Genomic DNA, 24,435 nt, shown 5'->3' on the forward strand with positions numbered 1-24,435 from the left:
AACTTTGACTGTGTAATGCAGGTAAATGAAATGAACATTAAACAAAGATAACCGTGATAGACTATCAGACTGGGAAGACAAAGATACACCCACACTCCTGAACAGAAGCAGCAAACCGCTTCAATGCAGCAACCTGGGAAAAGTTTAGGAAACCTTTCAGGCTGCACACATCAACTTGAAACTTTGATTAAAACTGAAAACATGCCACTTTTCCAATGATATCTTACAAGGAATGACTGAGTTTTTCCTCTTAAATTTCACCTTTTTTCTGGTATCTTTCTGGATATCTGTCATAATATTAAACAGATTCAACTTTATAGTTCAGTGAACACCTCATTTGCATCTGTACAGAAATTTCTATTCAGCTAATAAATAACAGGTATCTGTCTAGGGAATAAACACTACTAAGAATCCTAAGAAGGGAGACTTATGGTATACAAGAAACTAAAAAGTCAGCAGGACTGTGGGAAACTTAACTGTCACAGATGTTTATATCATCTCTGAATGGGAAGCAGTAAAGGAGAATATATAATCTCAGAAGCAAGACACAACACTGGAAGCTATTCTATTTATTTTTTCTTAGACTGTGGATTGGCTTCAAAAAAGGTCAAGCTGGTAGTATGACAATCCAAAAACCAAGAGGACATCAATTTCAGATATTCATTCCACATGAAAGTTCACTTACTTAGAATTACCACATTTTAATTGTGATTGATTTAATATTGCTGTTGGAATAAAAAAAAATAGGTGCTTTTCACAGTGCTTGCACTTAAAGTATTAACTTCTAACAGAATAGCAGGTTAAAATTAATCAATTGTAGGGATTTTTCCTTCCATACATTAGATAATATTATAGTAAAGGAACTACCACACGGAAGAAGATCAACATGATTTGGAAATCATGATGAAATCATAAATCGTTATGATTTGGAACAGAGAACAGAAACTACTCCAAGGCAAGGCAAACATTTTAATATCAATTACTTTATGGTATTTAGTTAGTTAGTGTTTCTGTTTATTTTTTTAAATTTGTTACTTCATTGTTATTATTACAAAAAAATCCAATTTTTGTAGTTCTGGAAGCTAATCTTTAATTATAATTATCCTACAGATGCTCAGGGTATACCTCAGGAAACACTTGCTCTTTACCATATTTACAATCCTACCTTACAAACAAATACTACATTTTTTATGTAGTAAAAAGTGCTGTTGACCTTTGAACTTCTACTACTATGACTCGAGCAAAGAGATCTCTGCTCTGTTTTTGTACAAATGCAAATCAGTGCTGCCATGTCTGAATGCCTCAATGCAACTCTTTGTTACTGGTTTCAAGTTAAAGAACATATCCAAAGAGTTAAAGGATTACAATTTCTCGTCTTTATGATTTTCCACAAGTCCTGCCAAGGAGGCTTCTTACTCCAAAGAGAAAGACTGCATCAACCAAAACTCAGCAAATCTTTTGTAAGAACTCTTCCTTAAAAAAAAAAAAAAAAAAAATTCCACATATTAAAAATGTCTAGTATTGTATAAGACTAGTTCAAATAATTGCACATACCTGAGGGAGAATTATGAGCTGAAGCCAAAGATTTGGATTTTGAATCTGAAAGTCGAGAAATGCTATTGGCTCGAGTTCTAGCAGAAACTTTGCTACTATCTCCTGCTGCTGTTAACCTTGCACCACTTCTGATAATAGCTTCTGGGGTACGAGATGAAGCAGTGCTTCTAGTTATGGTTGCTTCAGAATCACTACGTGCTGATAAAGAGCCAAGTCGAGTTCTGCGAGGTTGAGCAAGTAAGTCTATTCTGGAAATACTTCTCCTCCCTGATGGAGGTTTTGATGTAGAACTTGTAGTGGACACTTCGGAAGCCACTGAAGCCTTATCGGCATCAGCAAGCTCGCTATCTGAGGCTTCACCGAGCCGTGCTCTGCGCAAGAGAGAAGTCCTTGTAGGACGAGGTCTTGGAAGAGTGGTAGATTTACTGGACTGCCCAAGTGCAACAGGAGAGGTTTTTGATTTAGCTGACTTTCCTTCCATCTTGGAATGTAAAAGTTCATCTGCTGAGGCAAAAGGAACTCTTCCATGTGATTTGCCAGAGTAGGTTTCCTGGTCAGATGATAAGATATCGGAAATGGCAGAATGAGGTACACTAGATGTTTGGTCATCATCTGTCAAATCTACTGATGGTTGTCTCATTCTTCCACTGGATTGCACAGTTTTGCGAGCATCAGCTCTAGATCCACCATCTGAGGATCGACTTTTAGTTTTCTTTTCCATCTTTTCTCGGGCACTTGTTGCAGAAGATTTTAAAACATCCTTTGAAGGGGAACCAGAGGAACATCTATCTTTATATAAGGTTGTAAAGCTCTTCCTCTTCTGCGTGGATTTTCTTTCAGTGTCACCAGTAACAAGACTGATCGTGCTGGCTGTATCTACATCTGATTCTGGTGATATGGAATTATCTCTGTTATAGCTAGGAGTCTCAGGACCTTCATCAGTTTTATTTTCTTCACGCAATTTAGCTTCAAGGAAAGCCATTACAGCCTCTGTGTCTTTTAAAATGAGTGTTGTATCTAGACTGGAATCAGTGTCCATCGAATCACTTCTATCACGTATCCTGTTTGCAGATGCTAAAGGGGCAGCAGATCCACTCTGCTTATTAATGTGAGGAATAAGTTCTATAGGTATATTTGTGCTAGGCTTATCTATAGTAAAGCTACCTTGTCTCACTAATGGTTTTGAAGATTCCTTTTTTTCTCCTCCAGATGCTTTAGGACTTTGCCCTTTAATAGTTTCCTCATTTTTTCTTCTTTTTCCCTCACTCTGCGTCAATTTAATTTCTGCTTTATCTGTAACATGTCCAGGAGCTTTGTCTTGATTGTCAAAAGTTTTGGGTGACATAGCAATGTCCTCCCTACCTTTGTCAACCTGGTTTGCAGCAGGTTTTGTAGAGGATAATTTTGTGGGTGTCCATTGTCCTTGCTCCCTTCTTTCTTGCTGTTGAATTTTTGCTAAAGCTTGTTTCACCACAGAAGTTTCTCTGCCACTTTCAATTCTCTCTTTACTGGAAGAGCTGGGGAAACAAAAAACTTTGTCTCCACTTGCTTTGGGTGAAAGACCATTCATTGTTCTGCTTGACTTAGCTATACTTCTGCTGTCAGCATCTGAGGCATGAGCTGGAGTTTCTTTCTCCTGAAGTTCAGTGTCCTGCTTTTCACCTATTTCTGATCTCTGATGAGATGTAGTTTTTGCTTTTGAGCTTTCGTTCACTTTCTCTTCTTTGGGAAGCTGTGGAAGTGTCCTCCTCTTTCGCTCACCCTGGCTGGTCACAGAAGTAGCTGAACCAGTGCTTCTAACAGAAATACCAGACTCACTGATGTCCGTGTCTAAAAATTAAAAAGAAAAAAAATAATCTGAGAAGTCATTCAATAGCAAGGTAGATAGCAACATTAAATTCTTACAGCTGCATAAGACTAATAAAACAACATAAACCACAACTGAAAAAAGCCATTAGTCCATCGCTCTGTTCTACAGCAGAATCAATTAGACAAATATATGTTTAAAAACATTTAACAAATTCTTAAAAGTCTTAGTTGATGGAGATTTGACAATCCCTATAAGGTATTTGGGTAGATAACTCTTAAAATAATTTTCTTTAACATGAGCTGGAATTTCTCCAGTTTAGCCCATTACTGCTTGTCCTATTCTCATTAGGCATCATTTCCTCTTTACAGGGAAGAGTAGAAACACTGCTCTTATTACAGAGTGGAAACCATGAATTACATTAACTACCTCCAAACTGTACTAACTTGTAGATAACTAGCTATGTTATTTCATCTCACTGTTGCAATACATTGTGAAATAAATCCCGAACAAAATCATGTGCTACCATAATTTAGAATGGATATCTCCTGATTAAAGAGATTACATATATCAGAAAAATATTTCTGTATTACTAGAAGTAGAATGTTCAGTGTGTCGTACAAAGGAACAGTTCATTCTACACAATCCAAAGTGCTGATAAAGAGTATGTGTCTATGAAAGCAATGTCTAAATGCCTGCAATGGAATTACTGCAATGAACCATTTCTGGTTTATTACAGAGATGTAACCAGGACAGAAAAAGCCATCTTCCAAAAGTGTACTTCCAAAAACTAGCATATTGCAGGAAAAGGGAAGAAGTCATTTCAGAAACAGTGTAAGAGTGCAAAGACAGAGCAACATCCTTTCCTCCTGGCTCTGCTACAAATAGACAGACTTTCTTCCCAAACGTATCATTTTGACCGTGATTGAGCAATCACCCGTTTGTGTGGCATTTTGGGCTAATTACTACCTTTTTGACACTCTGTGACTGTATACTGGGAAAGGGAACACTTCATGACCATTTGTGTCATTGTTGCAGGACTACAGTGTTTTTTCTTGCTTCACTGCAATTTCGGTATATATGTTCCATAATATGGGCTAGGACCGCTCTCATGGAAAAAGGGAAGTTTTCATAGATAGAAGAATTTAAGCTATGTAAGATGGGCTCTCCACAAAATCAAACTTTTAGTCAGCTGTGTACACTGGGACCCTATATATGAACATACTTTTTATGTTCTCACAGTAGGTTAAAACAGGTACACAACAAATCACTGTTATATCAGCATACTTTCCGCTCCCTGTTGTAATGGTAAGTATTATATTCCTAAACACATTCAGCACTAGATTTCAAAGCTACTGAATAGATTAAGATCCCCCCCTTCCTCCTTCCCACTTGCCTGTTCCATAGTCCTCCCCTCAAGGAAGGGGCTGCAGTGCCGGGAGACACTCAGCAGTATTGAAAAGCCCTACTCATGAAGAAAGAACTTACTATTGTTGAGAGAGCAAAAAGAATGCTTTTAATCCAAACAAGACACTGATGTATAGAAATATACATAAAATGTATAAAAAAGCATCAAAAGAATGCAGTACTACTGCTAAAGCATTTTCAGTTGAATTTAGTGGATACAGAATGCTCTTTAGACAGAAAAATATGGCCATCCCACGAACTGTTGCAAGGAATAATTGAAGCTGAATACCCCCATTTTAGAACTTTTTCCACAGTGATGACTGTGCCCTCCTTGCCCATTTAACAAACAGAAGTTGTGCTGTCAGAAACAAGCCCTTATTACTCAGAGATAATATGAACTGCTCTGACTTTGAATGTTTGGATAGAAAGAATTCTTTTTGCCAGTTCATTTGCCAGTTACTGCAATATAATGTGACATACTAACACACACACACCTCTCAATTCACTTTTCACCAGGAGAGATCTACAAAATACTGCTCTGCATACCCTGTTGGGAATTTTCTCTGTCTAGGCCTGCCACCAACATAGGTTGTTCCAGGAATATAAACTGGAGTATAGGGCTTCCCTCTCTGCAGGAATTCTCTAAGCACTTATTATCAACAATCATACTGTATAGACATAATTGTCATATCTGATACTTTCTGAGCTCTTCAATCTTTTCTCTTTGCATAGGGTCACACCTTTGATGAAGAATGCAAAATGACTTTTTTTGTATAACACACCTTTTTTTTATATAATCTGTGTTAGGACACTCATTTGAGAAGCAGGAAGTATCTTTGAAATCTAAGCAAAGTTTTCTAATTCCTGAACTACTTTTCTTGGAAATTATAAAAAAAATTGGAGGTTCAATGAAAATCAATATGATTGAAGATTGAGAAGATTGACTTCTCTCAGACATACCTACCAGATCAAATCTTTTTTATGTATTTAGGCATGTAACTTGCTTCCTGGTGAATTTCAAACAGTCCTTAGTTGAAGAAAGGTGTGAGTTGTTCAGCACTCTCTTTTGCTATATACATGTTACGTGAAGTTTAGCTACTAAGACTTCTGAAGAAAATACAGGCATCTAAGCCAACAAGACAGATTTTGTGAATTGGTCTTTAGACATACATATTAAATTGTGCACTACGCAGTAGCTGCTTCACTTAAACCATAAAGTTCTTAGAATGGTAAAAGAAGCATTCATCTCTCTGAAGATCCTAGTCAGTGTCCCAGGTGAAAGTGATAATTTAAAACAGTACAAAAAACAAAAGACCAGCCGAAGAATCAGTCTCAAGAGCTATGATTTTAAGTGCCCTGTATGTATACCTGATCCTTCCAAGTACTGCAAAATTTGCTCTCATTTTCCATTATTCTATGTACAAGGTATATCAGGTAATTTAATTTTTCCCATTTGCATCTCATTTGACTTTTAGTATCCTATGAAAAGTTCAACTGCTATGAGGGGTGGAAAAGCTAATATAGAAGCAGCAGTTACTGGTAAGAATTCTTCCATGCATTGATAGAGAAGTTTGCATTACACAACATCAAAAGCAAAATTTCTTTGTAAACTTCCCCCCAAAGTAAAATGAGATTATAAAGTTGGAACGTATTTTATTGCTTGCATTAATAAATGGCCTCATCTTGTATGATTATAAAATCATGTGACCTTACTTCAAAAAGTAAATTATCAGAAAATTAACTGTATTTGATGAACAAGTTAATTAAACATGCTTACATATACTTTCATCTTCTGAATATAAACCCAAATAGAAATTCAGTTACTAATCAATACATAACAGCAGCTTCACTTTGGAAGAAATTCCCACTAATATCTCAGTTTCACTTTTTTTTTTTTTAAAAAAAGTAGTCAAGTTATTTATTCAAGTTTAAAATTAAAAGTCATGTTCTTTCTCTTCCTCTCATTGTGCCAGAATACACAGAATTAAAAGCTAATTCTTTTGTGAAGAAGCTAACTGGCTTTTTTCCAATAAAGAATAAATTGTACAGGTAAGATCTCTGTAAAGAACATAGAAAGTATCTGGATTAATTTGTGTTATCCAAAATCTAATCTAAAATAAATCTACCACAAATCCACTCAGGAAATGTATATATTAGTTACAACTATGTTAAGATGTTGTAGGATAAATACAGGGAATTTGAAAGAACAAAAATATAATTATCACCTATGGGATTTAAGATTGAGCAGTTCAAACAGTGGTTCAATTCATCTAACCTGGGCCAGGAACAAAGGGGGTTATCTAAACTTACCAAAAACTCTAAAATGTGGGCAGAAAAACATGGACAATATCATTATTGTTTCGTTGGGTTTTGTTGGTTTGGGTTTTTTTTTTTACATATGCCATATGGAATAGATAAACACTTAGGAGAAATCTCTATCATTACACCTTTACACTGCTCTGACGACCCAAGAAGGTGGTGGGAGAAAAACCAGCAAAAAACGAAAGAACTTAGCAATAGGCAATTTTTTCTGCAGAAGGCTTGACTGCTGGGCAGAGTGCTGGGACCAGGTTTGCAGTCTAAGCAGGGAGAAAATCACATGGTTCCTCTCTGAAAGTGGTTAAGACTTAGTTTTATCAGTTGAAAATGCAGTCGTCTCAGAGACTAACTTATAGGTCAAAAGATGTAGCTTGCTCTGAAATTGTAACAGACATGGATTCTTGAAAATCTGAAGAAAGCCAGCAACTATAACAAAAAGGTAGAGAACACACATTACACTTGTGAATGTGACTTTTGGGGGATTTGGGGGGAAAAACAAAACAAAACAAAAAAGATGCTCAAAACTATAGAAAAAAATATTCTACTCACCAATGTCTAACAAGAGGTTATTGAACATATTCAGTAGATGGTAGTATATCTTCACAAATGGTGGTGTACATACAAAGCATTTCTACTTCTAAAACTTTTTTTCCCCCCTAATCTTTTAAACTTTGTTTAGATGCTGAAAATTTCAGACAGCTGTAATAAGAGGAAATGCCGGAATTGCAGAACAAAAATGTATCTCAAGTAGTAGACTGATAACTAGTTACTTCTTGATCACTAAACAGCGTTACCACTTTCAGAATATGAAGTATTCATTAACATGACATCCCTTTGTAGTTACCAATCAATTTTGTAATGAAGAGCTGCCTTAACTCCAACTCAATACAGAAGTATCAACGTAAAAATTACACTACAATTTTGTGTTATATCATCATCTCTAAGGTGAAATTGAGAGGAAGAAAACAGCAGAGGAGAAGTAAAGTAAGGTAAGCAACTCCTTTATAGTCAAGAGTGTAGATCTTAAAGAACAAACAATTTAAAATAAGAAATGTGAATAGTTTAACTAAAGAGAGATGTAGCCTGAACATTTGGTACTCACAAGAAACAGAGATAAAGTTGTTCATTGCTAAGGAGAAGGTTTCTATGGTTTTCTGTAAGTATGTTATATTTCAGCTTAATAATGACTGAATAGTAAAGTCTCAGGTTGGATTTTTTAACAATAAATCTGTTAAAGTCCAATTTGGGGCCAGTACTGAGAAAGATGTAAGGAAAGAAACATACTATGCACACCAACCCAAACTCCATTCAAGTGAAAGTTTCTTTAATATTGAACAGTTTTTATATTTTTTGTTTTAGCAACATTCAGTTTAATATTGGCACTCTTCTGCCATGCCAAACAACACTACTGTTCAGCTTGCTTTTATGCTGTTTCTTCTCAATGACACCGAAGTATTTCAGGTGAAGATGAGGTACTAAGAGTAAGAAAGCTACTTATTTATGTACATAATTGCTCTTTCCTCCCTTTCATACGTTTCTTCAGCAGAAATTATGATAACAAGAACAGCTTGTAATACCGTTTTCTAATGGAGCAGGCACAGATGACTCCAATCTGATGTCATCTTGGTCATGATGTGTGTGATTAGCAGCCAAACTGGCCCATTGTGATACCCAGCGTTTACTTCCAGGGGCAGTAGAACTTTCCTAAGGAAGAAAAAAAGCAGAGGAAAAATTACAAGTGTTTGACAAAGAGCATATCCTCTTTCCAGGTTTTTCCTGAATAGATAAGTCAGACACTATTTTCCTGGAGGAATTTGAAAAAGAAGTCTATCTCAATAAATTTTGGAGCTCTAGAATGGAAAACAAACAAACAGAATCTATATAGTTGCAGAATCAGTACAGAATAAACAGCATTTCCTAGTGCAGTGAACGTTTAAAGATCAGAATCTATATAACATAGAACATGTGCTAGTTTTAAAACCAGGTTATTTCAGTCCTCATCTCAGAAGAGCAGAAATTATGGCGTGTTGGGGTGGGGGTGTGTGTTCAGAAATTAAAATGTACTTCAGGAAGACAAGAAAGTGACAGTTTACTAGTTCAGAAGACCCTCTTGTCCAGATGAAATATTGTATGTACTTCATTACAGACATACTACCTTAAGGACTGAAACAGTAAGATAACCTATGAAGGAAATGAAAGGAAGATCACATTATTTGTTTGGCCTAAAGGAAAAAAGAAGCAAAGATTAGTTTTAAACCATTCAATTGCATAACAGTGAAGTCAATGCAATCAGTATCTGATCATTTTTACAGCTGAACTAGAAAAAAAAATTAATTTACTTTGATGGAAATCCTTTTGAAACCTTGAAAATTTTTAAATGTAAAAAAAAGTAAACATTCTTTTTATGTTGTACTGTTATAGTATCTTAAGTTTGAATTTTTCCTTCAAAAAATGATTTATAAATACAATGCAATATTACAGTTTTATCCAATATTATTATAGTCTCTCTTGGTCAAATCTCCAAAACAAGACAACAGGCAACTGTTGATGCATATATATGTGCACTTGTTGTACACACACGGGCTGTACACTGACAAAGGCTTTATAGAAGTTTACATAGTCTAATTTGTTTTACTCAAAAGACAAAACAATGCAAATGACAGAAGTCATTGATTACAGTTCCAAAGGAGTTACACAACCATAGGCAAATCAAACAAGAAATCACAATTCAAGGTCAACAAAAGAGATGGGAAGGACATGGAGATACCAGTAACTTGCTTAACAAGGAAATTCATAGGAGCTATTTCAAAGGTTAGCTGAAGCTCTGCTGGCTGTTCAAATGTTGGCTCCTTTATTGAAAACACTAATTTGTCCCTAATGACTTGTCCACTCTGGGATTCTAGTCTTTGACCAGGAACCAACTTCCTTTGACCAGGAATCAACAAATTTTATAAAATTTATTTAGCATAAATGGAATGGTGAACAACGCAATCTAAATTAAAAATTATTTAAGACATTTGAGAAGATCTTATGATTTTGAATTTCTCTTAATTAAATGAATGACCCTAATTAATGGAAACAAGTTTAACGTCACAAATCTGTTTCAGAATATTAGGAATATAGTAAGTCAGAGATGCACCAAATAATTTGTTTGAACTATTATACAAATTTCCACATTATGAATTAATTTCTTAGAATCAAAATGTTATAAAATTCAAGTGTAATAACAGCAAAAAAAAAAAAAGGCAATTCAATGTTTTTGTTATTTATAGGTATTTCTGAACACAATGCAAGGAAAAGGATGCCAGAAAAGAATATTACAAAAACCCCATGCACAAATGTGCAGCATTTATGCATTGACAATTACTGCTGAAGTCTCATTTTTCTTTCATAGCTCTAACACTTTCTTTTCTCTATTTCCTGTCCATACCAGTGAACTTCCATCTTTAATAACACTACTAATTACAACCAAAACCAAATATGATAGACATCCCAATTATCTTTGCTACAAAATAACTAGTTCCTTGTGTACCACCTAACCAATTCAGAGATACAGATGTGATATGTACTGGAAATCCAAATTCCACTTCACAATAGAGAAATATATTAAGATTTTGCAGATTAACTGTAGTAGAGCAACACGATAAATTAACTTTTCTCTGAATGTAAATAAACTGCCAAAAAACCATCTTCTACATAGCAGTGAATGTAAATGTGTTTTGCCAACTCTCTGTATATACAAGCACAGACAAAGCTATAAAAAGCAGTGCCTTTTGACAGTAGTTTAAGCACATCCAAAAGGTGAAGGGTTTATAAAATACACATTAAAAGAGTCACATTCAGTCATCCTAACAGGCTTTCTAAAATCCATATCAATTTGCATCATGCAGGCTCTCAAGTAAGCAATCCTCAAAATTTTCTCTTGAATACAAAAAAGAATTTCCTAGTCTTTCAGAAAAGCTGGGTTTACATAAGAGATACCAGCCTTTTAACTTTGTGTTAAATCTGCTTTCCTCTATGCTTATCTCATATACAAACTAAAATGAAGTAACAGATCTTTAGAAAATGTACCAATGGATTTCTGTGGACTTAATTATTCAGCCTGAAGATCTATGGCTTCAGGCTCTGTATCTGAAAAAAACCAAAATCACTCACATGACACCTGGAAGCCAATACTTGGCATTTCAGAGCAAAACAGTATTTAAAAAAAAAATTAAAAAAAATCAACAAGCTGAATATAAAAGTCTTTTCAGACACATACTCCAGTCATCTCATGTTGTAAGAATCATATCATGCCATCCTTTCATAAACTGAAGTGCCATCTTGAAAGCAGTTCTTTCAGTCCCTCCCCACACTACCTGCTTCAGAACAATATCCCTCCAGAGTTGATGACCTTTTTTCAAATTTTCATACTTACTTTATTCACAGCCAGTGTCTTCACATTTGTCCTGGAACAACATTGACATCTACCTCAAATATTTCTTTTTCCTTCTGTTGCATTTACTCTGCTTATACAACAAAACCCAACAATTGTCCCTACCTCAGTTACTGCTTCGCTAGACTAAATGAATTGTATCAGTCTGTTCTCATAAGGTCAATCTCCATTCCCTTAATAATCTAAGTAGACCTCTTTGTACCTTCTCTAGTCTTGTATTCACTCTTCTTAACCAACAATAGTAACTATTCTAGTGCCAGTATTCAGAGGAAGTTTCACTAACACCTTCTACCATGGCGACAACACTGCCCTTCTCTACTGACAATACATTTTCCCGGGCATCCAAGGGTTATATAAGCCTCTTCACAGCCATAAGACATTGGTGACACAATAATCCTATGTTTCAGTATAGCATCTAAGTTCAAACAAAAAGTAAGCATCACACTTTAGACTGAATGGTTTGCTCTACAGAAGAACAGAAAATGACTGTAATTTGAGAGGACAAACAAAAGGAAATACAGCCTCTAAATACACACAGCAGTTCTCCATTTCTAAGAATTAATATTGCAAATATTTACATGAATGAAGATACTTAGTAGTCAGAATGTCAGCAGTATTATTTATTTTATCTTTAGTGGAAAAGACATGAAATGAGCATTCAATACTGGAAAGGGAACATTGTAGTCAATGGCACTGATGACACTGAAGATGTAGAACCATGTTTCCAACTGTGCTGCAGTTCCAACAAAAAATTAAAACAACCCCCCACAGTCCAAACAAAACCCAGTATGTCCTTAAGCAGCACATCAAAGACAATGTTGATAAACCATGTATATTATTTAAAAACTGTGGTCCGCATAGACAGCTAGCCACTGAAAATTTAATACAAACTGGATGGGTAAATCATAGCCCAAATATCTGCAGTACTTTCATTAATCAAGCTCACATAATAAGAATAAATAATAACAACAATAACATTCTTTTTGTTCTCTATCTTGTTTAATTTTTGTTCTTAAATCACACTTACCTTGGTTGGCAAGTGGCAGCTTATAGTATAGAAAATAAAACCATTTAAATATTTTAAATAGATGGATTTAGTATTTCTACTGCCTATCTGTAATCATTGAAAAGGCAAGAATCAGTGCATGCTGGCTCAATCCAACTGTGTCAAGACATTCACTCTGCATTTTAGTCTCATGACATACACTACTCCAAAGTACCTGAACTTGTCATATCAAAGGAAAAGCTGATAATTTATTTATAAAAAAAAAAAAAGCAGTTTTTAGGTCCTTTCCAAGCATGTTATTCATAATACTTCACAAGCCCTGTAAAGGTAAGATATTTAAATTCAGAATAATCTTTCAACCCCAAAAGCGTTTTTATAAAATCTTCATAATTTCCCAAGCCATCTTTTCTATCTTCCTGAATTGAAATATCTTAAATTTTTATTCTCCGCTTCTCCTATGTAAATCAAATTCTGAATTTGCCTCATTCTGCTAAACCATTTATAGGTACAACTGTGATGGGCAGTTGGAACAAGGTCCACCCATAATCTGAGTGGATGCAAGTCTGGAACACTGAGCTACCCTGAGGTTACCTGACTATTTAGCCAAGATCTTCAATAAGGTTACTAGCATATGATCTGCAGCTCAGTAATGCAGTAAGTCTTCCAAAAACCACAAGCAGAAAATTTTGTATATAACAAGAACATGATACCCACATACTTTACAAATCAAACACATTTTCCTCTCCCTTTCCTAGTGATAAAACAAACTGAGTGTAAGTTTTGGTACTAGGACTTTAAAATATTACAATCCCCTCTCAATAGCTACCCTCATGATTGTTTTCTCAAAACACACCTCGATTTTTCTGAATTGGCTTCTCTTTTACTTCTACATGAGTATCCACCAATTTTAATTTTTAACTCTCTCTGGTAAGCTTTTTTCCATTTTCATCTGTCCTCATTAGTGTCCTTTTAACACTAATTCTTGATATATCCACACTGCTTATGTCGGTTTTGCTCCTTTACTTACCAATTTTAATTTTTCCCCATCATGCCTTGTAAATTAAGACTGTGCCAAATAACCCATTCCCTTCCCAATATACAAAGACCTTTTTATTCATCAAAGCATCCACAGTAACAAAAAGGCATCATTCTTGTAATTTCAATCTAAATCAAAGTGAGTTTTAGTATGCCATCGCCAGAAGAATTCTTAAACCTGCCCTATGATTGCAGAAGTCTCACATCTTCTAAAATCAAACCCTGTTATTTGCAAAGTATGACACCTGGAAAGCTCAATTATGCTTATAGAATAAAACATATATTCTTCTGTTGCTTATGAAATTATATAAATGGAAAAATATCCATAATTTTAATAATCTTGAAAACTGATACGGCACAAATGAGCTGAAAGCTGCAAAAGGCATGAAAAATAAGGGAGAGGAAGACTGTAGTTACAGATTCATGTAAAGAAGCAAGACAGAGGGCAAAGTTTGTAAAATTCTTCCACAGGACATGCCCATGCTGTATGTCAATAATCTGCACAAAGCAGAAACCTTAAAGAAACTATTCAAAGATACTAAATTAGATACAGTAACATACTTAGCCTATCAAGACTGCACAGTAGCTAAAATGCAACCATGATAAAGAACACCTCTAGGAGAAACAGATTCCTAGATACTAAAACCAATGTATTTTCATGGCAGGCACAGAAAGTCATACTTTAAGCTTTTGATATATTCCAGAAAATTTGCTTATTTACAAAGTTTGCTAATTTACAGGATTATACTTCAGAAACAGTTTGCCGTGGCAATTAGAAGTAAGTGTAATGTGCTTTGCTACTGTTACCAGATTAATTCTGCTGCAGTGTAAAACCATTCTGTTCCCAATGCATTTCAAGTTATAGTTTATCCATCACAATGATACCAGAATATCTCCCAAGATTTCAATACGAAATATGATTAACATATAGCTTGTGTGCATATTCTGAGTCAATATAAACATGCATTTTCCTTTGCCTAATCTTTCACCAACTGATTAAATTATACTGATTCTGAGGCAACTAACATGAGTGGCATCTCACTTAAGAACTCAAACCGTGAATGAAAAAGCTGAAGTCCTTTGGCTCCGCAAAAAAATTTGAAATGTACTATCCACCATTTTTTTCCTAGCTGATGTTTTATCACACATTAAATGCATACACCTTATTTCTGTATTTTAATATGGTTACTTGATTTGGGCTATAAAACAATCAGCTTTTCCTGCTGCATAAGTTGTGAAAAGTGTGTAGTGTGCAAATGTATGTTGCAAGGAAGCTCCTGCTACATTTCCATTACACTGGTGTCAGTGCACATAGAAAGGTAGCAAAGTTCATAATGTCCCTGTTTCTGACAGAGAAGTTCTGATAATGCAATAAAGGCCTAAGAAAAATAAAATACTTATAGATCTGAGCTAATATTTTCTAGGCAAGATTTTGTTTGTTTAACACTTACTGATCAGTTATTAGTGCTCTCTCTTTTTGGAAGAAAAAAGAAGACCATCAAAAATTAAATTCTACCTCTGTGTCAAGAAATCCAGTTGTACTCAGTGGTCTTTTTTCTTCCAGCACTACTGTGGCAGAATTTATAGCCCAATCTTTTACTAAATCTTTCTGGTTCTCGTTGATAACAGGCCTATTATAATCCTGGCTGTCATCCACTCCAAATACCTGAAAATGAAACAAACCATTACATACATTAACCCAATACCATCCTGATACAATGTTCAATGTTAATGGATGGATGGTGGCATGCTGAAGAGTGAGTTTTAACAGGTTTTGCTGTATTATGCTTATCTGTCATCTTGGTGAAATCTACAAATTAAATGGAAGAAGTAACTACTGCAATTAAAAAAAGAGCAGAAGTCTACGTCAACACTGAAAATTCAAGGAACTGCTAATTGGAATGGCCAGATATGAAAAAATGACTCGATAAAAAAAAAAAAAACAAACCAAAAGGTAACGGCAAAAATCATTATAAAAACCATTTTACAGCCCATTTCCCAATTAAGGAAAAACTCAATAACTAGTACCACCAAATTTTCTGATTTTTGCTATAACCTAGTGAAAGCAAGAAATACAAATGCTTACATCTGCTAATAATAAGCTTAATGTATTATTTCTTTAATACAAACAAAATTTCAGGTTTTCTTTTGTATAGATATATATATATCTATAATATAAATATATATATATAGATATCTATAGATATGTATATAACTATATATATAGAGATATATATCTATATATCTATATCTATATAGAGAGAGATATATATATTATATGTATTATATAATATATAATAATATAAATAAATATATATATATATCTCTCTATAAAAAATATATTTTTTTTTGTATATAGCATATGTTAGATGTCCACCAGGTCTCACAAACCATGTAGACTCATTCAAGATGTGAATTGCCGTAGTTGTTCTACTACACTGTTTCCTATTGATGCTTATATTAATCCCTTCCACTTGTGATAGAATAATTTCCCCATGACATTTTAAAACCATTTCTCAAGAGAAAAATACTAGAAAAAATTTACTACTAAGGCAATTTAGTAATAAGGAGAACCAGCATATTGTCTGTCAAATTTCTCATGGGTCACAGATACTAAGGAATATGAATTACTTTTAGAATTGATGTATACTTCAAAGATACTTTAGGGAATATTTTGAAATTATATTGAAAACATATAATTTACAAAATTCATAAATTTCTGCTTAAGAAATAAATTAATTACTTTACTACTAAGAATTTGAACATTTAAAAAAATTACAGAATAAAATTGGAAAAACCCGACACGTTAAAATTGTCTGCTAAAAAGAAACTAACATCAAAAATTGCTTTGTCTTAGAGAAATACAAACAGAAGGAAAGAAGGAAATGACCTCCACAGATCTTATCCTCCTGTAAAAAAATACTACTAGTGCAAAAGAGAAAAAGAAATACAGGATTATTTTTTCCTCAAAACTGGTTTGTAATTCAGTTTTGCACAGCAAAGCTAGAGGATTGGTTTATCAAAATTCTAAACAATGCTAGTGTATTTAAAATGGATTCACCACTAGATGGCCACAAACCATAGTTTTTTAATGTCTGTGTAAATGAAGGAAAAAATAAATAAATTAGGCACCTTGTCATTCAAATCCTGCTTATGGTCTTCTAAGTGTCCAGAATCATGTTGCTATTGCATTTATATATGTATAAATGAGGAAGCTTTTTAAAATCAATTGGATTTGTAATTTGCTCTCATGTAAGAAGTTTGCTTTCTGCAATTCTAAAATTCAGGCAATGCTCCCCAATTTTCAATTAATACAGAAAACATGTCTAGATACACTTATGCACCAGTTGCTTAAGAGTATTTCATACATATTTCTTTTCTTAAAGTGTGATATAACTTTTCTCTTTAATGATATACTTTTGATTTGTACAGTTGTAGCAATTTTTGAAGATACAAACTGGTTAACGTCCACTGCCTCCTTTCTTTGAATATATTGCTATTCCACAGCCACTTTTTTCCTTGATTAACACAGTTCCATTAATTACAGAGTTTTACGTGTTCTTTTAATGAAAGGAAATTCTGATTTTATAGCACAAGCACCTGAAGGAAAATATGAATTCAGCACTTCCATATCTAATCAGGACTACAGAAGTAAATTGCTACCTGTAAATTGCTTCATATTATCTGGTAGCACGTTCATTTACCATGTCAAATTTCTCTACTTTTATGACGAATGACAGCACGTAAGGCTTCTTTCTCTCAATCCTACTTTTTCTAGTACTGAAGTCCTATTTAAGCAAATCTAGTTATTCTATTATTGAAATTACTGCAAAACCAAATTTGAATATTGCCTATATTTTTCTGTGAAAAATAATATGGTAGACCCAAGCAATAGATTTACCTCCTATATACCCCACTTAATGGTCCCTCTGTATATAGTGGGAGAATATATCTATAAAAAAATTTGTGTGTGTATATATATAAAAATATGTAGGCCAGAAAAGATAAATAAAATATTTGGGAACACTATTATTAGGAAGACAATGCACCTTCTTCAATAAATGTATATTTTTGCACTACACATTCGTTCTACATCTAGGAGCACTGGTATGTTTATGCACCTGCCCTAAATTCCATTGCTACACAACTGTAAAGCTCTTCTCAGCAAGAAAGAAGAGATTCACACAAGTGTGATCTATCCCAAAGACTAAATTTCAGAACTGTGACACATAAAAACCCTCTGAAAACAATTCCATTAATACATAATTACAACTTTAAATATGAAAACTCTGCAAATGGTAAAAAATTTAGGACATCACTTACACACCTGTCACACATCTGCAGAAACTGAATACTATCAGAATTTTAGAATTAAACGATCCCCTTACACTGTTCACCAAATAAATGAGAATATACTCTCAAGAGAAATGGCCATGGAATAACCTGAATGTTTCCCTCTACCATTTAGAAAAATGCAATTTGTACTTTATGGGTTGTTATAAATTATGTATGCAAACAGTGGGCTGTTGTGATTGAAGCCTGGATGGATAGAGACCTGTATCTTCCTACAAAGACTGAATGACATCCTTCAAGGCTTCCAATTCTTCACACATTTCTGTTCTTTAAATATCTTGATGATTTCAAAGTCATTTAAGGGAGGTCTATGAATAACTTAACTAAATCCAAAAAATCCTGAGGAAATGCTGATGACACCCATCGCTGCATCCCTTATCTCTTTATACAAAAAGACTGAAGTTTCTTTCTGTAAAGCTCATATTTGTCAGAAACCGCAGCTACAGCTTTAAACAGAAGCAACTACTATATGTATTTTGATTAACTGCGTTTGGGGAAGAAAAAGATGAAGTCAGATTCCACGATAGAAGTTTGCACACGGCGCAGTATTTGAAAAATGAGAATGCCTTTTTTTGTTTTATTTTTGACAAAGGAGGTAAAAGGATTCTGTGCATCCATTTATGACTTCAAGAATTTTCCTAATGATCTCAAATGACACATATCCAGCACACAGCTGTCAATGAAAAAATAAGTTTCCTAAATATTTTACACTTTTTCGTATCACTGTAAACAATAAAGACCTTCACAAAATCATGATCTTGCATTTCTGGAGACTCTGGGGGATGGGGAATAATATGTTTATCTTTTAACTTAGGTAGCTGTATGTACCATGAAGAAAACAATCCCTAGAAATATTTGTTTTAAAACCCGATATTAATACTGTTCTTTAAACAGATGTAATTTAAAAGTGAAACTACCAGAGAAATATTTCCAAGATAACAGTTTCCTACATGCAATCATTCTGGAAAGTTAAAAGTTTTCTGCCCTGCTCTGCCCTATTATTGTTTATGAAATTATATTTTAGCAGAAAGACTAGATTATTTCATCCTGAATGCTCCAAGTGTCATAAAGTTACAAAACAAACAAAAAAGAGATTAATTTTTATAGAATCCCTGAAATCTGATTGATGCAGAAAATTCTAGGCATTGCACCAATCTGCACCATGACATGGGGTTCCTGCCACACAGCTGTAATGGTGGAACTGACAGAAACATTACATAAACTGTGGTGGTGGTGTTTAAAAATAACTACGTTATTGTTATGAAGCATGAAAAACTTCCACTGCAAAGCAAAACATTTTCAAAGGCAAGTGAACAACGACCACAGCATTGTTGCAGAAAGTCAAGCCCTATTAATGAAATGCAGTCAACATAATTTTGTTTAACCTGAAATTCAGATGACCTTTTGAACAAATGGATTTACATGTGACAGTCAAGACTGCATCCAGTTTTGGTCCTCTCAATGAATGAGAGACATCATCTAACTGGAGGGAGCTCAGCAGGGGCTGCCAAGATGGTCAAGGCTGGAGTACTTTCCCTGTGGGGAGAATCTGGACTTCATCAGTTTGGAGAAGGGAAGGCTTGGAGGTGCCGAACTGCAGCCCCCAGTACCTATGAGAAGCATATCAAGGTAAAAGCCATGCCCTTCATAGTGGTGTATGGCAGGAGGACAAAGGGTAACTCGTGTAAGCTGAAACAAGAGAGGTTCAGACAGGAAATAAAGTTTTTTTACTCTGAGGACAGCCAAGCAAGGCTGCCTAGCCTCTGATCTTGTAGGGTGTGAAGATCCACATGGATAAAGTCCTGGTCAACCTGTCTGACCTCAAAGCCGACCCTACTTGAGCAGGGGGCTGAACTAGCAACATCCTAAGGTCTTTCCCAACCTATGTGATCCTATCATCCTTAATAAGAGTGATCCTAGATAATAACTTAGCATCTCAGGTCAGCCTCCTAGCTCAAAGAGTCAGTCTTCCTGACAAATCCCAAAGGGAAATCCAGTAATTTCTCAACCGAGGAACTGCTAACACTAGGGTTGACATATAATGAAGTCTCCTAGATCAGCAGAGAAGAGGGAGTTCTGACACATACTTTTCAATTTCAAAGCAATGAATGGTAAGCTCTCCAAAGATCCCCCTGAGATATTCCATTTACATTCTGTGGTTCTACCAGCAAAACAAAGGGACGAAATAGAAGGCTAAAAATATAGCAAGTTCCAAAGCAATATGCCATCACTTGATGGAATGTAAACTCAGCTTGAAAACTACAGAGGTGAAGTAAAAAATAACTGATGGCAAAACAATTGCACCTTGATGTAGGTATTAATCAACTCCAACACCTTACCTCAGCAACAGTTTTTCCAATATTGTAACTGAGAAGATAGTCTTATCTATATAAAACAGTATTTTAAAAAATTCTTTATCCAATAACAAAAAAGAATTAAAGAAATCTATATAAGACAATACAAGTGTTATGTAATGATTGCAAGTAGTGCTGGCATACTTCTGGAGACATCATGAGTTACAGGACCTAATCTGAGCACATGTCTTGTCCTCTTCTGCAAGGGCTAATTTTGTAGAAAGCAGAGTAATCTGTTTTGGCAGGCCATACACGTTTCTCTGTGAAAACCACTCATGACTCAGAGTACACCTGCTTCACCATAGCTGAAACACAGCTTTAACACAAGCTAGCTTTAGTGTTTAGGAATTGATCTTTTTCACCCTCCTTTCCCCCCTCCCCTGCACCCCAACAGATGAATTAATAATATATTTTGTACCACAGATGAACTATATTAGAGGTCAGTATAATTACTTTAGGATTAATTATCGAAAGTGATGATTCTTTAGAACCACAGAAGCCATTTTTCTTTATTGATATATATATGCGAGACCTTCCAGAAATTTAAATACTGTTCAGAAAAATTAATGGCAACAGGAACTATTTTTCTGAATCAAGAGGAAAAAAAACAGGTTAGCTCCCCCTCCCCCCCCCCCCCCCCCCCATCAGAACACCTCACTTGATGTTTTCCTTATGTGCTTTTTATAAACTTTAAAGTCCTCGAGTAAGAAAACACATTTTCCATTATATCTCATTTACATACGTTTCAGAGTTCCTAATGTTGGGACTTTATACTTAGTTTTATTAAATTTCAGGACATCAATCTTAAACTATTTCATGGTTTACGAAGATCACACTGCAGTTCTACAATATTGTAATTTCTCAGTACTTAATGTTCACAGAGCTAGTTCCGCATACCAAGACATTACTGAAGATACTGATATGAATGGAAAAAGAGGTCTTATTTGAGGCTCCTAGATTCACGCAGTTTTATAGCAAATTATGTATATTAGAAAAGGGATTCTACTGTTCTGCATACATACTTACTACACAAAGCATTAAAAACATTTCTAAGAGCACTAACACAAAGTAGGAGCACAAATTTTATTTGAAATACAAATCTTAAGAATTCTATCTGTTTTTAAAATTTTGAGTTTTTCCAATAGTCTTACTGCTGTGGTCTTAACATAAAAGATATGCAGTAATTACTAGTAATATTAATAAGACTAACAGACAACCAGCATTAAATAATAAGTATTCTAGTTGCAATTCAGAGAACTATAACTAGGAACCTATGCATTAATGATGGTATTTGTAAACTGAAAGTATTTGAATAATTCTCCTTCTATTCTTTCAGATCCTAACAACAGTTACAGCCACAATCTGGAGACATATTTGAAAAGGGCAATGATTTAAATGCTATTAATTTCAGTGCAGGCAATCTGTATACAAGTAGCAGAACAAAACCCAATGACAAAAAGTGTGTAAAAGGCAATTCAAAGATAAACAGCTAAAAAGGTAAACTAAATCAAAGCTGAGCACAGGTAAGGTACAAGAGGCTGTACTGTACAGTGCATTAAAGATAGGACCATAGCAAAATAAAACAAGAAGCAAATTATTAAATTTGAAATAAGTTATTTGCCATGTAAAGTTATAGAGATGTAAATTATAATGGCAATTATGTTTAATAACTTTTTAGGGGAAAGGAAGATGATGAGTATATTTGATTGTCAGGGAAGTCAAATACAAGTAGGTTTAAGAAACTGAGCTGTGAACTGATACAGTCAGACCAGCATGAGAGGGAAAAAAAAAAAAAAAAAAGAAGAGGGAGGAGACAGGAATTTAGAAACACAAGCAGGATTTGGACACAGTACTAAGCAAGAAGAAGAAAGTGTAAATCAGCCACACTCAAAGGATGCTTGATTGACAGGAAGAGAGGATTCCAGAAAGCAGGGAGATGGAAGAGGCTTCAGATCTGTATCACAGATCATCTTGGCAATTCTGAGCTTAGTGTTCAGACTGAGCTCCTCATAATTCTTCCAAAGAAGGTAGTCCAGACATTCATAATACAGTAAATACCCTGTTAAAAGTCAGAGTTCCTGACCAGATAAAAAAGACAAAAGGCAAACATTCTCTCCCCTCCCTTTAGAAAGTGTGATGAGCCAGAGGACAATGCTTAAGCTCACTTTGTGTTTAGCTACTGCATGAACTGTGTTTAACAAAGTTGCTTCTGAGAAGTCTGACTTTAATAGTTTTTGCTTGTTCTGGCAGTTATCTTAGACATCCCAGGCGAACAGGCTGTGTTCTGTTCAGGGCATATCTCATGAATAGCCATGTATTTTCACAGAAACTGTTTATGTCATTTTAACTATATACTGAAGATACAGAATCAGATGCAAGACTCTCTGGTATATAAAAAGCTACATAAGCAAATGAAAAGGATTAACGTGCCAAGTCTAGTAACTTCCTCCTACCAGATGCTAATTACCTATCTACATGCATACGTATTTTGTACCTGTTTGCTAGTGTAGAATTAATTTTCTTTAGAATTCCAAATTGAAAAAGAAACAGAAAGTTTAGACACTGTATGACTCCTCCCTTCCCTCAGAAGAAAAAAGACTACAAACATCCTCTGAACTTTTGACAAAATTTATATGTTCAGATGATTTGATAGGCTTCAATTGTTCTACTGCTTCTTCAGCACTGTATTCATAAAAGATGGTCACTGTGCAACCACGGCACCCTGTGGGGCTAAAAGGCACTCTTTCTAGAAGAAATTGTAGAAGCAATGGTAAAAGCAATTAAACCCAGAGGGTGTGAAGACAGAAGACCTGAAAGTAATTTTCTAAAACCAGATATATCTGACTTGGGTACTTAAACCAGTCATTGAAACATGCTGAGATTTTTTTTTTTTTTTTCTCCTAACTTAACTCTACACACGTTGATTCTTTTCAGGTAGTTTGTCATTTATAATACTACAAAAATTTGCCAAGAGGAGTTTCATAACATGTATGTTAATTCCCTAACAAGAGGAGTTACGATTACATGTATGTTAAGTATTGTTATGAAAAACATTTCCCCCTCCCTGCTCCACTTGCACTGTAAAGATAAGGTTTTGGATGAACTTTGTATGACATTTTAGTAAAAGAGTTCAGAATATACATTTTCTGATAAACTTTACAGATCTTAAAAAAATTTTTTGATTTGGTATATGGCTCCAGGTTTTAAAATCAATCCCTGCTGTGCATTGCACACTTTTTACAAATGATAGGAAAGATCTGAATTAGTCCATGCTTCTCATAGAACTAGACTGATACATACAAATGTAACAATAAAATATGTACTTATAATTTTGTCACTCTTACTTTCAAAATATTTAGCATAACATTAATCCTAAACTTGCCAGTCCACAATTCTTCCTTTAGCAGTTATTTTACGTTTAATACAACATTTCATACTATCTGCAAGATTTAAGGTTTGCAACAGAGAAGACAAGATCTGGTAAACAAGCTTTATGAACACTTAAAGCAACAACCATGAAAAAAATAATTCAAAAGTTCACAGTCCTTGAAGTACACATTATCCAGTAACATAAAAAAATATGAACAAACAAAAATAGTAAGGAGATTCCATTTTATTATAATCACCTTTCAGAATAAATTCCCGTTCACAGACATACTCAAAAAAAGTCAAACCAAACTGAAATATTAGTGTCATCATGAGCAGAAAGATGTAGAAAATGAAAATGGAAACCCTTCTGCCTCTATGAACACCAACACAGTTTCTCCTCCTAAGTTATTCCAAATTTTTAAAGAGAAGAATCTCTCTTGAGATATTGTCAATAGAATAATATTTTATGTATACTCTTTGCTCAGTATATAATCAAGTAAAATTAAAGATGATATCATGCACATTAAAACCAAGGTCATTAGTATTATTATCATATGATTCTATTATGGCCTATTTCTCTATATAAACAAAGACTTTAAAACAGCATCCTTTTCCAATTTAAACCAAATTGGAACATGATCTAAAAATATTAACATTACACTGAAAACAGAATCATTAAATGGACACAACAATTCTTTTTGAAGATGGCAGAAAGATGGATTTAGGTTTGATATTGGTACTTTTTTCATTTTACTTCTGGTTTGGAATCGGTATGTTGATATCAAATGTTGAATTT

The 24,435-nt window shown here is 34.5% G+C and overlaps 1 protein-coding gene across 5 annotated transcripts in view; it reads right to left on the reverse strand.

Moving 5' to 3' along the window:
- The window catches only part of CEP170 (centrosomal protein 170), a 103,729-nt gene that overhangs the window by 24,467 nt on the left and 54,827 nt on the right, over positions 1 to 24,435 (reverse strand). For 4 of the 5 annotated variants that reach the window (XM_074896848.1, XM_074896847.1, XM_074896846.1 and 1 more), the window contains exons 10-11: positions 8,665 to 8,791; positions 1,555 to 3,384 (exon numbers count right to left, since the gene is read on the reverse strand). In XM_074896848.1, coding sequence (XP_074752949.1) covers positions 1,555 to 3,384; positions 8,665 to 8,791 — 1,957 coding nt within the window. Of the gene's footprint in view, positions 1 to 1,554; positions 3,385 to 8,664; positions 8,792 to 15,079; positions 15,230 to 24,435 lie in introns of all 5 variants that reach the window. The other variant, XM_074896849.1, reaches the window with a different exon arrangement.

This window comes from Athene noctua, chromosome 1, assembly GCF_965140245.1.
Source record: "Athene noctua chromosome 1, bAthNoc1.hap1.1, whole genome shotgun sequence".
Lineage (NCBI taxonomy): Eukaryota > Metazoa > Chordata > Aves > Strigiformes > Strigidae > Athene > Athene noctua.